Raw genomic sequence first — 21,675 nt, 5'->3', positions numbered from 1 at the left:
CTGTGTTTATCTGAGTAGACTTTCGTGACAATATTTCACACACAAATATGTACAATGGTTTGTCAACATTTCTCTCATACCAGAACTAACAGATTCAAGCCAACTTGGAGATGTCAAGCAAGTTAAAAGGTCCAAGTTTGTGTGTTTGAAAAGGCTGAAGTGGAAAGCCATACATGACTGAGCCTTGCTCGGGCTCACAAAAGACACCAAACAAGCTGTGACCTCACCAGCCCATTTGTAAGAACGTCCAGACCCTGCTCAGCCACTTGGTCTCTTATTCATTTCAGTCGTTCTTAAGCATTACGAAATGCTGCACATGACAGCACTGAGCCAGGTACTGGAAATACAAGGTAAGCTGGCTAGGGAGACAGGCGGGACAGAGCAGCCTAAAGGAAAGAGTGTGAACACAAACATGACGTCTCAAGACCAGGTGTAAACCTGCAGGAGCAGGGCACAGGGTGGGGCAGGTTAGACAGGAGAAGGGGCAGGGACGGGGGTGAGAAGACACAGAGGTAAGAGAGGGAGAACACACAGGAAGGAGGTTGCTGAAATTTTCAACAAAAGATAAAAGCCTGAGCAATGATGGTATTTTAAGATTTGAGAGAACGTTCTAAAATACACTCCATCTGCTACAGACACAAATGAAGACACAAAGCTGCTTATATGTAGGACAAGATGGGGACCTAGGACACCTGGAGATAATGCATCCATCACGGGGAAATTCACACATACAAAAATCATTACGTATCTTTTAAAAAGCAAATAAAAATTCTAATTCTTAGACATCATACAGGTCATATTTTTTTTAAATTATTGATTTTTTTAAACCACACAAAGTAATGCAGTAATAATATCTGACAGCCACTTAGCTGAGGGGTTCACAAAGGCTTAAGACACTGGCTCCCTGCATTTTTTATTTCTCCATAAGGGCTAGTTCGTTCAATTATGATGGCATTTCAATTTGCAATACAGAGTTGCCTTTCCCTTTAAATATTAAACTGACTTGTTTTGGTACAAAAAGCAGCTACGATGTTCTATTACGTGGAAGATTAAAAAGGTATCCCTGGTAATATTAATAGCTTAATATTTCAGCAGCAACAGAAATACTTCTGGAATCTATCTTTTCTTAAATTATAATTTGCCTGAGGAGAGAATGTTCTTCCATCGTCTTTATTCTCAGACCTATCAGAAACTCCCTATGAACTGACTTTCTAAAGCAAATATACATTTTTCTAGCCTACATAATTTATAGAAAAACAAATCATAAGCAGAAAAGCCCAAATGCTATTATCTTTAACTAACCCTCTATGTGTTAGGTACCCAGTGATTAACTTAAAGAAATTTCATAATGAAGCTAAGTTCTATTATTATCTGTATTCATATTTAATCTGTAGGGGACCATGAGGAAAGATGATTCAAAACTCCTAGAGTAAATGCTTATAGATTTTCTTTAAGAGTTACCTAAGCTGTAGTTAATGTACTTGGTCTCTACACCTGTGATGAATTTGAGTATTTAAATTTCCTACAAACTCTTTAAAAAGATTCCCAACTCCTATGCTGACATATAGCTGAGGAAAACAAAATGACTGGAGATAAATACCGGATCATTAAACAGTAAACGTCCAAATAACTGCTTGGCTTCCTCCAGGCTTCCCTCCAGGTAAACAGCCCCTAGATGAAAAGAGGAGAATGTCAAAAGGAAGACTGCATTAATATTCAGAGAAAATCACACATCTCTATAAAAAGCAAAAAGGCAAGCCACAACTAATCACAGAAGAAAACCTATGCACTCAGAAGTGATTGTTTTAAAGGTACATTTTCCCTTTTAGCTACACTTTGTACTAACAATCAAGCTGAAATATGAAATTCAATTCCCTAAAATCTGACTCTAACATTGTAAGCAGAAGAGGCCAAGGATGGACTATTGTGAAGGACATAACCTATTTTAAGAGGCCAGTGAAGAAATACCTTACCACAGTACAGAAAAGAATTCACTTCACTTTCGATCTACACAGTTTGTCTCAGAACAAGTACATGGGCATGGAAGAAAAAACATGTATAGATAAAACTAAAGTCTAGGCCAGTGATGGCGCCTACAAATAAAAACAAGGGTAAGTTTTGCCTCTAATTTGAAATGGTGAAGCGCTGTGCCTTCATTTAGCTTTAATCGTGAGCACTGAACATGACAGTAACGTGTTAACTCAGTGTCAAATCAGCCTGGAGTAGAAGAGACATGTCTTCCTGAAATCATACTTTAACGTCTGTCTTCAGCATGGCTACTTCTCCATGGGCAGTATTTTTGGGCTTTTAAAAACTTTAACTATTTTTCAACATTTATTATTTATCAACAGCTGTAGCAATGAAAATGACTGTAGTAGTAATTACTGGTGCGGTCTGAGGACAACTTAAACCCAGCACCATGTAGTTCCCACATTCCATTTCCGAGGCAGCTTGGAAGGAGGGTGCTAGAAAAGATTGACAGGATTTTGTGCTCGTGGAATTGGTGGGAGTGCTCAGCTACGTAGGACTCCACTCTGGACTGGAGGTTGCCAGGACTGGACACCACGACTGTCTCAAGAACTCTGAGAGGAGCACGACCTGCAGGCCTCTGAGGGAGACACCGAAGACCAAAGACTGGATGATTTACCGAAGACACAGTTCTGACAACTGGTGCAACAAGAAATTGAATCGCATCTTCCTGACTCTGAAGCAACATTATGAATACAGAGTACAATAATTTCATGTGATAAATTCTCTACAAATCGAACTACTTATGAACAATAGACATAGCTGTGAAAGAATATGGATAATTCTTAACATGCTTTTACTATTATCATGAGCAGTTAACTATAATAGGAAACTCTTATGTTCATTTTCAAAGGAACAGGGCAAAAATAAGTATAAAGGACTTTGAAAAATAAAAATGTACTTGTTTACTTTAAACCAACAAACTGTCTGATCAACTAACATTTTATGGTAAACCAATCCAAGACCAGTTAATTAACTCTTCCTGGCAACTGTGTTACTGGTGGCAGACAGAAGTTGTGGATGCAGAGCCCAATGAAAAGTGTACATTATCACTTTTGCTTCACACGAATAAACCACAGCTATACAATTCCAGCTCTAGGATTTTAAAAACCATGTCTCCAAGATTTTGAAATCGGAAAATCTTATAAATAACTTTAAAAACATAGGGTCTTTCTAGCACTTTAGTTTCCTTTTGCCTATGTACATACCCCCACAGCACTCACTTCTATCTGCCTGACACCGGACCCCAAGAACGCAAAAGCCAGACTGCTGCTCTGGAGGAAATGCAGTAGCTGTACCACAAGGTGGTGAGGGCGCATGTGCTTCCACAGCAGTCGTCTGCCGTGAGTGACCACACCGAGTCTCAAAGCTCTCCAGATGACTTACACATGGTGGATTTCAATGGGAAATTACCTATCAATGCTTCAAAACAATTAGCCATTGCATGCCGGAGATCTGATTCTCTACACAGGTCAGGCCCATGAGCGTACAGCATGAAACGATCCAGTTCAAGTTTCTAAAAAATGCAAAATGACAAAAAGTAAGTGACAGTTTGCTAAAATCCTAACTGTACTAACTCAGCGTCTCCTGAGGAATGATGTCAAAAATCCACACCCTGTGTCAGTTTAGTGATAGCTTAGTCTACCATTCCTTGGAACTCCTTTACTCATGGTTCAGGCCTGACTAACGTAACAGACTCTGTCCCAAGTTCCAACAGTTTGATTGCAGTTTAGAACCAATTGGACCTGATCTGTCCAAATCCAAGTCCTGACCAAGCACAAGACCACAGTGAATAGAAGTCTGCCCCACCAACTGATCACGAGACACCAGCTCAGCCCTGAGCTCTGAATCTCAGCACTGACTGCAGTTATGGGATACGGAAGATGTCTGACTACTATACATTTTCAGAGGTACGGAAAAGGGGACCCTTAAAAGATTTCAAAACTACCTTACATCTCTCTCTTTACATCTCTCTCTCTCTTTAGATTTGAGGGGTTCCATGTTTTGCACATGAATCCCCTTTATTAGACTTATACACCCATGTCTTAGCAGGCTCAGTGACACTATCCAAACAATGGACTGAATCTATCTTAAGTGACTATCCTGTGTAGCAAAAAGTATTTTTCTTGATTTGACCTTAGCAAATCTGCAGCCTGGTGCTAGGTATAAGACTTATGAATAGATGTGCATATAAACTGAAATCTTTGGTTCCCTTCTCTGGTCTTTCCTTTTACTTTAATTTCTTGGGGTATTTTGGGGTGTATTTTGTTACAAGGTCTAATATATAGCTCAAAGTTGGCCTCAAACCCTCAGTCCTCTACCTCAGACTCTCAAGTACTAAGAACAGAAGCATGTACCACCAAACCTGACTTGTTTACTTGAATTTCTGTAGCTACTTACTTCTTATCCTAATATTCAATTAAATTTAAGTCCTTTTAGAAGTAAATACAAGATGAGTATTTTCTTATGAGACTCCTGAGAGTAAAATCACAGTATTTTTATAAAAATGACAAAACAATTGCATAAAAACACAATAAATCTGTTTCTGTGACCATTAAATTCAATTCAAACAAATACTAAAAATAAAAAAAAAAGGCAAGGTAATATGGAACAAGTCACACATAATTAACAACCTAGCACAGTATGATTTTCATCAGTCCTCAGACAGAAGACACTTAACTTTTATGTGTCTCAGTCTGTGTGTTAAACATCCAAATGCATTTATATTGGAAACAGACATGCATGTTTGTGCTGCGAGGAATATGAAGTATAAAATACACTCAAGTGAGAGCTTTGACTACTGGAAATGTAACAGTGGAAAGTATCTTTGAAAACATTATCCCCAAGTGCAGAAGTCCACATTAGAGTATGCAAATTTCATCTGCTTTACAACTTCACTGGGAAAATCCAATTGTTTGCTCTCTCTGGAGCACTGCTTGAGAGCTGATGCAAGTTGCATCTTTATCTTATAAACAACTATTCTACAGTGTAAGGATTCTCCAGCTTCTCACAGCCCCCACTCTATCATTCTATTATCTATCCTTTTTTCCCATGTAGGCATCAGAAATTTTAGAACGGACACAGTGACAGCTAAGAGTCATAGAAAGGCTAGTAGTTCTCTAATTTCTCCCACTCCTAAATAATTAAAGACAACTGATCTAGACCAAAAAAAAAAAAAAAAAAAAGTTGGGGTTAGAGAGATGGCTCAGCTATTAAGACACTTGCTTGCAAAACCTGATGACCTGGATTTGATTCCCCAGCATCCATGTAAAGCCAGACACACAGAGTGGAGTATGTGTCTAGAGATCATTCACCGTGGCAGGAAATCCTAGTGCGCCCATACATATTCATTCATTTATTTATTCACTTATTTATTCATATTCTCTCTCTCTCAAAAATTAATAAATAATTAGAAAGATGGGACCATGGCAGCTTCTGCTGGAGTGAAACACTATGGGAATGTGCAGGCTTAAGTGTGGTGGAGAATGGCAGAAATCCCTAAGGGAGGCTAGGCATGGTGGGGGCATGATGGTGCACACCTTCAATCCCAACCCTCAGGAGACAGAGACAGGAGGATAGCTATGAGTTTGAAGCCAGCCTGAGACTACAGACTGAGTTCCAAGTGAGACCCTACCTTGAAAAGAAAGAGAAAAAGAAAAAAGAAGTCCCTAAAGGGAGAGAGACCCTGACACTGGCCACCTATCATTACTCGTGGTTCTGTACAGCACCCAATGTGTTATATTAATAACTGGTTTCATACAAAAGCACTTTCCTACACTTGGAAAATATCCTCCCTACTGTCTTCTCTGTAAGTGTCTGAAGAGTAATTATGTAATTCCATTGTACCTTAAACTGAAAGGCAAGTGACTGAGGATGGACTGACCATCTGCTTGACATATGTATTTCCCATGTCATTTCTATATGACATCAGGAATCATTCTGACAAATCAACTAAACACTGAAGCAGTTTTACATGACATTGGAGAACTCCACTGGAAAGCTGCTAAAACCAGGAATGGCTCAGCTAGTTGCCTACACTTTTTTTTCATTAGACATCCCTATTTACATTCTCCAATGCTACCAACAAAGATGGTTCAAAGCTTCCACCATAACTTAGATGACAGTATTACACAAAATAATTCTTTTTAAAAAATATTTTTACAGGCTGGAGAGATGGCTTAGTGGTTAAGCGCTTGCCTGTGAAGCCTAAGAACCCCAGTTCGAGGCTCCATTCCCCAGGACCCACGTTAGCCAGATGCACAAGGGAGCACACGTGTCTGGAGTTCGTTTGTAGTGGCTGGAGGCCCTGGTGCGCCCATTCTCTCTCTTTTTTATCTGCCTCTTTCTCTCTCTCTGTCACTCTTAAATAAATAAAACAAACCAAAAAAATTATTTAAAAAATATTTTTACTTATTTGCAAGGAAAGAGAGAAAGAAAGAGGGAATAAGAATGAATGAGAGTGAGAAGGGTGTACCAGGACCTCTTGCAACTAGAAACAAATTCCAAATGCATGCATCACTTTGTGCATCTGGCTTTATATGGGTTCTGGGGAATAGAACCCAGGTCATCAGGCTTTGCAAGCAAGTGCCTTTAACTGCTGAGCTATCTCTGCAGCCCAATAATGCTTTCTTTCTAACACAAAATCACAGGCTATTCATATATACCAGTGACAAGCATACCAAGTGAAAACATCAGCCACAAAAAAATTAAATATTTTGAAATATTCCTAACAAAGGAAGTGAAAGGTCTCTATGCTGACTGAAAGTATTAAAACACTAAAGGAACAAAAACACTAAAGTGAAAGATACCGGAAGATGGGAAGATTTCCCATGCTCATGAATTGACAGGATTAATTATTGTAAAAGTGGCCATCCTTGATAGAGTCAATACAATTCCAATCAAAATTCCAGTTGCTATTCTTCACAGAAATAGGAAAAACAGCTCATAGTCCCTCCCTCCCTCTCTCTCTCCCTGACCCTCTCTCTCATGAACAAATTTGAAGTCAAAAAGAACACTGCCAGTGATGTAACTACACTTGATTTCAAGATTACTAGAAAGCCAAAGTAATGAAAACTGCATGGTCCTGGCACAAAACCAGACACACGGATCAATGGGACAGAAGACCCCCATGTAAGTTCTAATAACAGCTACCTGATCTCCAACAAAGAGGCCAAAAGTGCACACTGGAGAAAAGGCAGTGTTTTCAACAAATGGTATTAGAGAAACTGGACAACCAAATTTGGAATTTAGATTGCACAAAAACTCCAAATGGATCAAAGACCTTAATTTGAGACCTGAAACTATGAAAGAAAAACTAGAGAAGACATTGCACCATACTGGTGTAGGGAAAGACTGTGGAGACCCCAGTAGCCCAGGGAACTAGAAAAACACACACTTATGCTGGAACCTCAGGAAACTATAAAAGTATTTACTGTACAGCTAAGCAAACCACCAACAGAGTCAACAGAGAGCCTACAGATGACAGAAAATCTTTGTGAGCTGCACATCTCACAGAGGCTTAATATCTAGAATATACAAACTCAAAGACCTAAGCAAATAAAAAACTCAACCCACTCAAAGAATGGGGCATAGAACTGAACATATAGAGTTTTCAAAGAAATACAAATGGCCAATAAACATCTAAAAAGATGCTCAACATTTTTAACCATAAGGAAAATGAAAATTAAAACTACTTTGATGTTTCATCTCATTTTGTTCAGAATGGCTATAATCAAAAGTCAAATAAATTCTGGTGAGGGTGTAAGAGAAACCCTTATATACTGTTGACAAAGAGCAAACCTGTATACCCACTATGGAAATCAGTATGAAGGCTCCTCAACAATCTAAACAACAGACCTATCACTGGATACAGCTATACCACTCTTAGGCTTACACCCTGAAGACCCTACTCTTCTATAAAAAATTTGCTCAGCCATGTTTGTTGCTGCTCTAGTCACAATAGCTAGGAAATGGAATTAGCCCAGATGCCCATTAACTGAGGAGTGGATAATGAAGATGTGGTACATATACACAAAGGAGTTTCATTCAATTGTAAAGAAAAATAAAATTTTCAGGAAAATGTATGGGCCTGGAAAAAAAATAACACTAAGTAAAGTTACCCAGGCTCTGAAAGACAAATGCCACATAGGCAGATCCTAACATATCTGGATAAAAAGCTAGAATGAAGCTTAGAGAGGAGAAACAGGGAGGGAGGGATCACAGGAGGGGAGTATAGACAGACAAGTGGAGGGGCAGAATCAGGAGGTAGAAGGGACTTGGGGGGGGGGACGACAGGGATAAGGGACAGACGGTAGGAGGGAGATACACCAAACTAGCAATGACAGTAATCAGTAACATCCAAATCCACTTCTACGTTAGCTAATTACAAGACAGAACTCTTAGAAAGTGGTTGCGATTACGCAGAAGCACCCTGCAGGGTGGAAAAAGCTTTACCTCAAAACCATAGGCTGTTGCTGGTAAATCCTAGTGCCAGAATATCATTACCCTCTACACTAAGCTGTTAGTCAGAAAGTCTCGTAAGACACCCAAAACAATACAGGCCATTGCCAAAGCGCTCAGTTACCCACCAGAACGACATGGCATGACTGTAGTGGCATGCACTCAGACAGCATGCTGGAGTTGAGCTGGAAGCCAGCTCCCTGCTGGGTAGTTGTCATAGCACTAGAAAGCACCGTGTGAGATGCTGGGGGATAAAAGTCACCAACCGCGTGAACAAGCCATGGATCCTGCAAGCTACAAAACCAACCAACCAGCCAAGGTGTGCTTGCCAGTGCAATAGTGGCATATAGATTAGGGGTAATCAATTGCTCTCTGATGGGTTTCGAGGCCCTCAGTGGTACCGAGAACCAAGTGAGAGGCTTTTGTAGTTTGGAAAGTCATAGACCCTGGCCTGATGCTCCCACTGTTCAGTGGCTAAAAGGAGAGGTTATGCTCGCCAAAAAGTTCATCCCCGTTGAACCATGCTCCTCTCACTCTTGGCTAGAGAATCTCCTTTCAAAAACGGCAGTGGATACCTGGGAGACCCAAGACACATCAGAATGACACAAGAAGAAAGCCAACTGCCTAGCATGAGACAAGTCATCTCTATCACACCAGCCAGTGCCTAGGAGACCGTATAAAGGAAGTAGTGGGTTAAATATAAGTGCTGCTAGCCCAAGAACCTCCCTAGGAAGATAGTGGTAGACACTGAGGAGACTCAAAATGCAGAAAAGCAAAACGTTAGAGGCTGCAGACAGTTCAACACTAAAGGGGCTTGTATCATAGGGGACATAAGAGCCACAGGGCGGGAAGGTGTACTCTGAGGCATTGTCACCCTACAGGGGACTGACTAATGCATTCATGACTCCTCAATGAGAAAGGCCTTCAGTGGAATGAAGTGAAGGAGAAGGGACATTAAGAGCAAAACCTGATGGGGACATGAATAATTTAAAATATGTTCATTTATTAAAGTCCTCACTCAAAATTAAAAGAATAAAATAAAAACAAAACTTAAACACACACACATTCTTTCTCTCTCTCACACACACACACTTCAATCCACGTGGTGGTGAATACCTTTAATCCCAGGAGGAATGTAAGGAGGGTTACCCTGGGCTTGAGATTAGCCTGGGGCTATAAAGTGAGTCCCAGGTCAGGCTGGACAAGAATAAGACCCTGCCTTGTAAAAGCCCCCCTAAAATAACAATAACAACAACAAAAATACACAGGCTAAAGTTGGTCACATTTAAATATAGTATTAGTATTAAGATTGAATGAATAAACCAGTCATTAAGCTCTCATCTTAAACTTTTATACCACAATGAAAGAGAATAAAGACAAACCACTTAAGGTAAAAACAAAGGAAAGCTTACCATGGCTTTTCTACAGACTCTTAATATCTGGGACCTTAAAAACTACAGTTCTTTCTATTGCACAAAAACAGAGGTCTATGAAAGTGTAAGGATTTGGGGCTGGGGAGATAGCTCAGCAGTTAAAATGTAAGTATTCTTCCTAAGAACAGTGATAGCAGCAATAAAAATAACTGGCTGCTACACATTTACTGACTGATATCTTTGTATGATTTTTATGAAGTATATTACCAACCACTTTATAAAACTTATAATCTGGGCCACAGAGATGGCTTAGCCATTAAGGCATTTGCCTGCAAAGCCAAAGGACCTTGGTTCAATTCCCCAGGATCTATGTAAGCCAAATGCACAAGGTGGCACAAGCATTTGGAATTCGTTTGTATGGGCTGGAGGCCCTGGCATGCCCATTCTCTCTCTCTCTCTTTATGCCTCTCTCTCTCAAATAAATTAAATTAAATTTTTTAAAAAATCTCACAATCTAATTTAATTCTCCCAACCTGCTTGTGTAGCAGGAGCTAATGTTATCCCCACCTTAAAGATGAGAAAGCTGAGGCATGGGGAAGGGAGCCCTTCATCTGTGGGCCACCATGTCTGTAAAAGCAGGGAGGCAATCAGAACCCGGAAGGGTCAGCAAAGGGAGCTAATAGAAACACCAAATCAGACTGTGTAGGAAAAACTCTAGTATGGGCAGCTAGTGTGGTGGTGCACACCCATTAACCCCAGCACGCAGGAGGCATAGAGGTAGGAAGATCACCCTGAGGTCTAGAGCAGCCTGAGACTAAGAGTAAGATCCAGGTCAGCCTGGGCTGGTGAGACTCTACCTCAAAAACACCAAAAATAATTAAATAAAAGAGGTTTTGTTAGTTGCTCAGATAAGTCAAGGCAAACTGGACAGCCTAATTTCTCAATCCTAATTAATGGGATTTTTGATTTTCAAATACCTAAAAAGTTACCCCTTATGAATGTAAATCATCTCAAGTATTCTGTTCAAAGCTGTAATTCTTCTTGTTAACATAAATTAGTAACAAAAGTAATACAGAAACGTTCCACAAGGGGAAAGTATAAAATATTTCCTTTCTCTGCCTGGCTCCCATGTTCCTCTTCCCCAAATGTTTAACCTGCTCATGTACATCTGTCAAGTTTTTCTATCTGTTTTTAAGTTACTTCACTGTGGAATTCATTAACTGCTGGTGAAATTCATGAAGGTAACAGAACTAGTAAGGCTGAATACTTAAGGTCAAACACAATGACGCATTCTAGTGAATGAAAGAGCACACCCATCATGTGCTCTAGGGGTCACTCATTCAACGGCAGCGTGACGCATGGGCTAGAAGGGCACGTCAGGCTCAAGCACACAGGCTTCGAATGTCTGATACCTTGGCAAGCATGGCAAGGTGCTGGTTCTGAACAATGGCGGTCCGGTAGGTTGCCAAGCCTCCTTCTTCCAGACTAGGAAATAAATAGTAGAGATGGACACTGAAAACAGAAACAAAAACAAGTAAATATGCATCACAAATGTCATTGGTGGCTCTAAGGTACATCAACAGCACTCAAAGATACTAGCTGAACTGAGTTGATCTAAGGGTGTGACTAAAAGTCTTTCCAAGTCAGTTACTAAGACAAGTATGTATAAATGTACTAAAACCCAAATAGCAATATTCATTCCTATTTCCACAGTTATTTTTGTTAAAAGATTTCTCTGGGGCTGGACAGATGGCTTAGCAGTAAATGTAATTGTCTGCGTAGCCTAAGGGCTCAGGTTTGATTCCCCAGGATCCATGTAAGCCAGATGCACAAGGTGGCACATGGGTCTGGAGTTCGTGTGCAGTGGCTAGAGACCCTGGCAGCCCATTCACTCCCTCCTTTCCCCCTTCTCTCTCTCAAATAAATAAATAAAATTTTAAAAGCGATTTCTCTGGAGCTAGGTATGAGGGCACATCCCTATAATCCCAGTATTCTATAGAGAGAGGCAAGAGGATTGCCACAAGTTCAAGGCCAACCTGCTACACATAGCGAGCTCTATCTCAAGAAACTAAAACAAATAAGCCAACAAACAAGATTTCTGTGAGCTCTGATGAAGGCAGACAATATATCACAATGTCTTTATCTAATAGGAACAAACGTATCTCAAAGTCTGAAATTGGGACTATAAGCAAATGCTGTGCCCAGACTGGAGCTCTGTGGGCCCCGAAGGCCCTCCGGGAAAGCCCTGAGTAGGGTACAGTAGTGGCAGTGTTCACATCGTGGGCGAGATGGGGGATAGCTGCAGTGCAACATGAGGACGTGAGTTCAGATCCCCAGTAACCCCAATGCTGGCGAGGTGGAGGCAAAAGGATCCACAGGGCCTGCTGGCTAGCCTGACTAGCTGCATCTGTAAGCTGTTTTGAGTGAAAAAAAATTCTGTCTCCACAGTAACAGGGAGTGACTTAGGGAGACACCAGATTCACATACACACACACACACACACACACACACCCATGGGCAGGGACAAGAGCAGAGGAGCGACACATGGCTGCTCTGTGTAAGAGATGATCTGCAGCAAAGTGCAACATAGGAGAAGGGAGAAAACCATCCAGGATCTCAGTGCAGCTGACCTCTCCCATGCCATGCACCAGTCAGGACAGCCCAGCACACTTAGCCATTCAAGTACCAGGGAGCAGTCCCTTCTCCTTATGTCTTTCTTGTCAAAATAACTGACCTAAGGAGGATAAAAAAAAAAGCTTGAGAGTTGCAAGAGAAGGTATGTAACACCTCCCTTGAGAAGAATGATAGTGTGAGTCTAGAAAAACAAAATGCAGTTTTAATCCCTGCCTCCAAATCACAAATCCTAAAATGCTTTTGTGTGCGTGTACACACACACACACACACACACACACACACACACACACACGTCAATTAAATTACTTGTAAGCTTTACTTTCCTCAAGATTAGAAAGAGTGAAAAAAGGATCAAAGACAAATCCTGGAAGATGAAATGACATTTTAAAATATTATCCCTTTCTTTTCAAATGGAATATAAGCTCAGAAGCATCTAGACCAAGACCAGCTGATCTCCCATGGCTGTAAGCAACTTTAGCACATGCTTGACAGGACAGAGCCAGCAGCCTTTCATCTTGTAATCTCACTTATTACAGCTGTGGCAAGTGTAGCTGTCAGGGCAAGAGCCACAGACATGGCTTTTAAGTTATACAACAGAGAAAATACATGGTGTTTCCACTGCCTTGTTTGGACAGTGACAAAGGAAGTAAGGTAATAAGTATGCTACGTACAAAATGTAATTACCAAGGAATTATACATAAATAAATAAGTCTGGGCTAGAGAAATGGCTCAGTGGTTAATGGGCTTGCCTGAAGAGCCTAACAACCTGAGTTCAATTCCCCAGTACCCACGTAAAGGCAGATGCACATAGTACCATGCACACATGGAGTCCATCTGTAGTGGCTAAAGGCCCTCTCTAGCCCTTGCAAGCCAAGGACAGACGGACGGATGGAAGGAAGTCGGTCCACTTACCTGGTCAAGAACTCAACAACAGCATCCCCCAGGAACTCCAACCGTTCATTGTGGTTAATCCTATAATGAGAATTTCAAAGATCACTTAAAATGGCACATTTACATACGTGTCTTCAACACAAAAGAAAGATCAGGGTCAAGGATCCTCAGCACCAAAAACCTTACTCCTCATAATCACAAATACTGACCAGCATCGAAACCACAAAACACCCAGGCTCATCTAGTAGGATGGAAATGAGGGTGCATGGCATCAACCCAAGGCTTCCTTCCACCGGGAACCAGACTCAGTATCCAGAGAGGAGGTGAGTGGTTGTGAGTATCTTCGTATCACCATCAAGTGGACCAAGGAAGGAGAATATATTCTAGAAGAATCAGAACTGGGCTCACTTGAAAAGGCAGTTCTCAAGACAGCTTCTCATCACCTAACCTCTAAACTCAACGGAGTATCTGACGTCTCCAGGAGGCCTACCCTCGTCTGCTATCAACTTACGCAGCTGTCCTCCTCCACTGGGGACAGGCTCTTGCTCAAACCACTCAATACTCTATGAGGACACTCAGAGGCTCGGGTCAGACCAAGTTTCTGCCTCCCTCGAACTTTCCACTCTCTACCTAGTACACTCAGCTACATCGAAGATCTACTTTATTCCACAAGACCTTGCAAAAATGTTGCTTTCTCTGTGACATCGGCCTGATGCCCCTCACCAAGATGAGTACTTGCCCCACCCCCTGCACACATCACACTTTACGACTTCTGTGGACAATACGGTTTCTCATGTCCCAACACCCGGCTGAAAGCACCACGGAGATACCGAAACAAACAAACCACCCTGCTTCTGCGTCTCAGCCCAACATGGCCGCCTCATCTCAGTGCTAATGTGGTCACATGTGGCCGCTCTGGCAGAGCACAGGCTTCGTGGACAATGACTTTTCGAAGGCCACTCTGATTGCTGTGCACAAACACAAACTAAGTGCAAGAGACAAGGAGGCATGGCAGCAGGTAAGAGTACGGAGAGATTGGTCCTCTGGATTCTACAAGCAGCTGCCGGTATCCACTGGACCGTGCCAGACTGCAGCCAAACGAGTCACCCTCCCCCCAGGGGGACAGTGTTTGCCCAGGCCCACGACATCCCCGCAAAGGGCGAGGGCGCAGCACATATAAGTAAGGAACCTTCTCAGAGGCCAGTTCTGACTGTGTCACGTGTTGTTTGGGTCCATAGCCATCTACTGCTCTGACACTCCACAGTGCTCTGAGGTCAAGTTTTATCAATTCTGCTATAAACTCAGACCCATCCGCGAGCGTGTCAAGCTGCATGGGGTGGAAGGCGGTAAACCCAGGACGCTGCAGGACAGTACATGTAGTCGCCCACCACTGTGTAAGTAACTTCTAGTAACCTCATGCCCACTCACAAGACAGATTTGGACAAGTCACTGTTTGGGCTGTTCATACTGTCCTCCTAGTTTGTGGGGGAGGAGTAATTTCCCACCTCCCCAAAGAAGCAGCTTGCTCGGGCTGGGGAGGCCACGATGCAGAACAGGAACAGATTTGGGATACATTTTAGGCAAAGAGCTGAAACAAATTGTTGATAATTGGAATTTAGAAAAAAAAAAAGAAGGTGAGAGCCTAGATTTTTTTTTAATTAATTATTTATTTATTTGAGAGCGACAGACACAGAGAGAAAGACAGATAGAGGGAGAGAGAGAGAATGGATGTGCCAGGGCCTCCAGCCTCTGCAAATGAACTCCAGACGTGTGCGCCCCTTGTGCATCTGGCTAACGTGGGACCTGGGGAACCAAGCCTCGAACCGGGGTCCTTAGGCTTCACAGGCAAGCGCTCAACCGCTAAGCCATCTCTCCAGCCCAGAGCCTAGATTTTAATCTGGTGCAAAATGCTGTCTTTACTATGGTGGGGAAGACCACTGCAGATTTAGGGACAAATAGGGTTTTAGATATGTGGTGGCGTTCACTAAACATGGAGAGGGACAGAGGTGTTAGGTTCACTGGAAAGGAACAAGGAGGCCAAAGTTGAGGAGTGCTCAGCATATAGACAGGACTCCAGGGCTGGAGAGATGGCTTAGCAGTTAAGCGCTTGCCTGTGAAGCCTAAGGACCCCGGTTTGAGGCTCGGTTCCCCAGGACACACGTTAGCCAGCTGCACAAGGGGGCGCACGCATCTGGAGTTTGTTTGCAGAGGCTGGAAGTCCTGGCGCGCCCATTCTCTCTCTCTCTGCCTCTTTCTCTGTCACTCTCAAATAAATAAATAAAAATAAACCAAAAAATTAAAAAAAAAAAAAAAAAGACAGGACTCCAAGCAATGAACCGATGACAGGACTTGGGGGGAAGCTGCAGCTACAGAACAGACAAGGGCCCACAATTAAACCAGGGGGACGTCAAGGCTAAGAGGTCAACAAGACAGGGTAGCCAAGGAAAAGTTTAGCCAGGGAAGCAGGAGGAAGAGGCCAGTGTTCATCATTTAGCCCAAGAGCAGAATGTGTGTTAAGAAGAACGTGAGGGCTGGAGAGATGGCTTAGCAGTCAAGGTGCTTGCCTGCAAAGCCAAAGGACCCAGGTTCGATTCTCCAGGACCCACGTCAGTCAGATTCCCGAGGTGGCGCATGTGTCTGGAGTTCGTTTGACCCGGGTGTGCTCATCTGCCGCCTTCCCTCCCCCGCTCTGCGCATGCACGTAGTGTGGACTAGGAGGCGGAGGTCACCTGGCCCGCGTCATCTGGGAAGGAGCACGGCCTCAGTCACAGGAGCAACCTAACATGGTGGGCACAGCCCGATTCTGCCCGAGAAGGCGCGGAAAGGCGCGTGCAGCTGGGTGTGAAAAGACACTCAGCATCTCTTTCGGAAATGACTGCTGAAAGGAAAATGTCAGGGTGGACAACAGAACAAGAGGGATACCGACATGTCCAAGGAAAGGAGGGCTCGCGGCGCTCCCAGGGTCTGAGCAAAGCCCAGGGCCTGGGCAGGGGCTGGCCTCCGTCCCTCAGCACTCTCTCAAAACTCTGACACTGAGCTGCACCTCCCCAAGTCCAGCAGGTGGTCATCAAGTCCACGCTTGCTGTCGGCCGAGGGTCTTCTCTGTCTAGTCCCATTGTGCCCACCCATTTGGTATCCTATGAACAGCACTTTTCAACTCTAGTCGACCAGTGTCCACAGCACACCACACACACCGTGGCCTCTCCCACATCCCGCCTATTCTAAAGACGTCTGGAAAGTGTGACGCCCCTAGGACGGAAGCTAGTGCCCACCACTCCCACTTCCATTTCTACGACTCAATCTATGCAGGTGTCAGGACTCTCTTCCATTTTATGTGTACCGGTTTAGTTTCCACACTTTAAGCTCTCCTACAGTTTCAGTATGCAGTAGAAGATTAAAACTAATTGTAAATCAAATGACTATTAGCTACCAAATCATCTACTTGGGCATTAAAGTACAAGTTTACATAATTTCATTTATGTATTTGGGATACATTTTAAGTAAACAGCTGAAGAAATTTATTCTTCTACATTTTGGAGTTTTAAAAGTAAAAAATGACAAGACATGAACTACGAAGAAGTGGTTCTGAACCCTTATTTCAATTGGTAGCTCCTACTTAACTGCAAAGGCATTCTGGAAAGTAATTAATAGCCAATAATGGAAATGAAAATAATAGTGGGGTGAAACCTACTTTCAATTTATGGTTATGCTTAAGAATTAATAATTAACAATTTTTAAAGTAGTGGGTCTTTAAAAAAATCTCTGATTCTTATCAAATATACACTTGATTTTGATTTTAAAGGACATTTCATTTGCTCATATTGTTGTTGCCAAAGTGACTAAAAAGCTCCATACATAAAATATGCTGCTTTTGTTTAAGTCAAGCCAATTATGGCAGCACATGCTTGCAACTGCAGCATTGATGAGGCTGAGGCAAGAGGATTCTGAGTTCAAAGCCAACCTGGACCACACAGTGAGTGCCAGGCCAGCCTAGGCTATACAGTAAGACCTTGTCTAAAAAAATACCACCCCCATATATATTTGTTTGTGTGTGTGTGTATGTATGTGTGTGTATATATATATATATACACACACATGTATATATACTCAGAGAGAGAGAGGGAGAGGAAGAGAGAGAGAAGAAGAGCTAGGGAGGAAGAGAGAAAGAAACTCTGCAAGTGTCTATCTCTGAAGAAAGCATCAGAGACTAGAGGCACTACTTAATGGTAGGGTGATGTAGCCCATAAACCCTTTTGGTAATTTGAAAAATCTCGTAAGCTATTGTCCTAAGAAAACCCAACAATTAAGAAACTTTAAAAACAAGAAAAAAAGAAAATATATTACTCTATTTTTTTTTTAATTATTTTATGGGCTGGAGGTGGCTTAGCCACGAAGGTACTTGCCTATAAAGCCTGAGGACCCAGGTTCAACTCCCCAGTACCCATGTGAGCCAGATACACATTGTGGCGCATGCATAAGGAGTTCATTTTCAGTGGCTAAAGGCCCTGGTGTGCCCATTCTCTCCCCGCTCCCTTCTCTCTCTACCTGCCTCTTTCTCTTTCTCTCAAACAAATAAATAAAATAAATTTTTAAAAAATTTTATTTATTTGCAAGCAGAGATATACAGAGACAGAGAGAGTATGTGTGCACCAAGGCCTCCAGCCACTATAAACTTCAGATGCATGCACTACTTTGTGCATCTGGCTCTATGTGGGTGGGTATTGGGGAAATCAAATGTGGGTTGTTAGGCTTTGCAGGCAAGCACCTTAACCACTGAGGCATCTCTCTAGCCCACTACATATCATTTCTTTTAATAAGCCTGTAATATAAAAATCCATTTTCTGTGACAGTGATTTTATTTTCTTCCTAATAGTTCAAAAGTATTACACAGCAAAATTTAGTTAATGTGAAAGCCTAGAACCCTGGCCTAAGTCCTGGGGACAGACTCTATATGACTTGTCTTGTGCTTTATTAAAGAGAAGTAAGACATCTAGTCAAAGAATAAGAGCCTGTTTAGGTCATATATTATTTTAAATGAAGTCCTACTAGTTTAAGTTTTACTTTAATTTATTTTATGAACTTTCATGGAGACAAGAAATATGTCTAGTACTTTAATGACCACAAAGTTAGACTATTATGTGGTTTGTTAAAATACAGGTCATAGTTCTAAAACGGGTTTATTCAATAGTGAGTTTGTCTTTCCTTAAATAATTTGCCTATCTCTAGCACATGTTTTGTTATTTCTACATTATGATTCAACACTGGCAATAACTCACAAACCCAAACAGGACTTAAATTCCCATCTCGTTTACTATTATACTGGGCAATTCCTAACGCACTGACTTGTCGAGGCAAAGGGCCCAGTGAGCTGCCAGTGTTCACACAGTTGCATGTGTACACACAGACTTACCACTGTTCCCTAGATAATGCGCTATAACCAGTACTTACACCCTATTAGGCATTACAAGGGATGCACAAGGACATAAAGGAGGAGATGCATGGGCTAGATAGAAATTCCATACCGTTTTACAGAAGAGACTTTGGATTTCTGGTATCTACAGGGGGTCCTGGACCAATTCTCTGTGGATACCAAGGGATGATGGGTTAATTGTGCAACATCACTTCCTTAGGCACAAACACTTACAAGGCCAATGTCTCTGTTAGTCCAGTAGCTTTACACATTATGTCTGGTAAAGCCTCTACCAAGTCCCAAATGAGAGCAAACCAGAAAGCTGCTTAATGTTTCTCAGGTTTCTCTTGCTATGCTTCTGGCCCGTTTCTCAAAGGTCTTAAGAATACATGCATTACTTGAATACCACCAAAGGTGATCCTGCTGAAACTCTTCTAATGGCAATATTTCCTCACAGTTTGCTAGTATTAGCTAAATAAAACTATACAACTGAGATCTATGTGGTTAAACAGAGACACGTTAAAGACGGTGGTGTATCAGCTGAGGTGACACCATAACAGTCAACTCTTGTGTAGCTCTCACAGGCTTTTCAACATTACTAATTCTAAGCCTCTGTGCTGTTTTTGAATTTCCAGCCAATGACACAGGGGCATAAGCAAGGCGCTAGCAGTCATTTAGAACTCTGACAGATTACTACCTTCCTTTGGGCGCAGAATGCCTTTTCTAGTCTACAAGCAAACGGCCCGGGATAAAAGCAGTACTGTGCACAGCACTCCTCCTTTAACGCCTGCTCACCCACGCCTGCTCTGCGAAGGCACTGGGAGAAACAGGAGAAGAACGAGCAGGACCCTCACAATCCAGGAAAGGTGAGCACGGTACAGGGAACAAGAACACGGGCCACTGAATAAATAGCAGCAGGATGTCACAGAGGCCTACACAATGACAACTGGTACATGGGAAAGGAAGAGGAAATGCCTGACAGCCCGGACGCATCCCCGGTGGACAAGAAGCAGAAGGGGTGGCGGGAAGATGGCCTAGAGCCAGGTCCTGTGAGCCGTGCCCAGGAGGTGGTGACTCAGTCCTTGCTAAGTTGTTGAAGCTTTAGAACGAAGTACGAGGAGTGAAGCACCCAAAACAGCAATGACAGCAGCAACAATCAGGAGAATGGGCAGCATGTGGCCATTAGCGGCATCACGGTATGGGGGCAGCGAGCCTCCCTGCCTCCCCACCTTGCCGCTTTTATCAGGCTGGAAACCAAGACCCTGCAGAACCTGCCAGCTCTGCCCGGTCTCCTTCCTCCTGCCACGCTCTCAGCTCCTGCTTCACAGACAGACAAACGCTGCCACGGAGAGAGACTACCAGATCGCATTTTAGAACAGCAACGAAGAAACAAACAAGGAAAGGGGCCAATAGTTTAAAGTCAATTCAATTATTCAAGTGCACAGCAGGAAACTGACCTACAATCCTGAGCACTGCCAGATCTATCCTGAGCCCCCAGCCGTTATGTACGTTTCGCTTTAGATCTTCGGGGAAGCACTTATCAGTCTCCCTACAGCATTTATGTTTCCAACATTCTCATCCCACCCGAGGCAGTCACACCTCCTGATGAGCGAGGTCTTGGTCGTGTCTTTGGATCCTCTAAAATACCTCTACAAACTGCCTCAAACTAAAAGGCTCTGGATAAATGCTGAATTAAATTTGTAAGAATCTTCTTAAGTCCAGCGCGGGTTGCTGAGCCCAGCTGCGACCCGTTAGCAGCAGCCACACAGCCGCTGACCAGCAGCTGAGGCCGGGGGCACCTTTGGAACAGACACCCAAGGTCAACTGTGCGCCCACAAAGGCAGCACACTCACGGCAAAAGCCAAAGAGTAGAGGAGACGTACTTCTCTGTTGGTGGTTGCAGCATTTTTTAAATGCTAAATACAGAGATGACACAAATTCCGAGATCTCGTTCCGTTCACTGATTAGAAATGTCCTCCCTGTCACACTCACTTCTCAGGGTACAATCCAATTTCATGAATGTTAGGCATGCACTCTACCAGGCAGCCACATGCCAGTTGCAAAGCCACCTCCTTTAACAGAACAAAAACCATGAAATGTAAACAATGCCATCAAAAAATATAACACAAAAATCAGCTGCAGTGAGGTGAATGAGGCCAGGGTGCTTTCAGCCTGTGTTTTCAACACTGGAGAGTAGGGGCTTATGGCACGTGTACTTTTCTATGCAGGGTTCCACTTATTAAGAACTGTACAACGTAACAAGAGTAAAAAGGATCATAGCATCCCAGAAGTAAAGACTAAAAGACTTGCAAACTAGACAGCTCTTCACTAATCTTAGACTCAAAAGCACTTAAAGGGGCCTGTGCTCAACTTCAAACCAGAATTTAAAGATCTGTCCTGCTTTTCTTTTTATCTCTTGATTGAAGAGGAAAAGTGGTTAGGTGTACAATGACCTCATAAGAGAGCAACTTGCAGCAAGCCAATTCAAAAAGAAAAGTGGGGCTAGAGAGAGATGGCGCTTGCCTGCAAAGCCAAAGGACCCAGGTTTGATTCCCCAGTAGCCACATAAAACCAGACGTACAAGGTGGTGCATGCGTCTGGAGTTCAGACACAGCAGCTAGAGCCCTGGCATGAGTGCCTGCCCACCCACCCACCCACCCTCCCTCCCTCTCTCTTTCTCTCTTTCTCTCTCTCTTTCATTCTTTCTCTCTTAAATAAGCAAACAAATTAATTAATTAATAAAATATTTAAGAAGTAGCCACGTGTGGTGGTGCACGCCTTTAGTCCCAGCACTCGGGAGGCAGGGGTAGGAGGATCTCCACGAGTTCAAGGCAACCCTGAGACTACAGAGTGAATTCCAGGTCAGCTTGAGCTAGAGTG

General features: G+C 42.8%; 1 protein-coding gene across 3 annotated transcripts in view; it reads right to left on the bottom strand.

The window, feature by feature from the left end:
* Drosha (drosha ribonuclease III) overlaps window positions 1-21,675 on the bottom strand; it is a 145,739-nt gene that overhangs the window by 28,504 nt on the left and 95,560 nt on the right. For all 3 annotated transcript variants that reach the window (XM_045132499.1, XM_045132500.1, XM_004652525.2), the window contains 4 exons: window positions 13,407-13,466; window positions 11,273-11,372; window positions 3,442-3,544; window positions 1,601-1,671 (listed from right to left, as the gene is read on the bottom strand). In XM_045132499.1, coding sequence (XP_044988434.1) covers window positions 1,601-1,671; window positions 3,442-3,544; window positions 11,273-11,372; window positions 13,407-13,466 — 334 coding nt within the window. The remainder of the gene's footprint in view (window positions 1-1,600; window positions 1,672-3,441; window positions 3,545-11,272; window positions 11,373-13,406; window positions 13,467-21,675) is intronic.

The sequence above is a fragment of the Jaculus jaculus genome, chromosome 13, assembly GCF_020740685.1.
Source record: "Jaculus jaculus isolate mJacJac1 chromosome 13, mJacJac1.mat.Y.cur, whole genome shotgun sequence".
Classification (NCBI taxonomy): domain Eukaryota; kingdom Metazoa; phylum Chordata; class Mammalia; order Rodentia; family Dipodidae; genus Jaculus; species Jaculus jaculus.
This window is presented reverse-complemented; position numbering and strand designations above follow the sequence as displayed.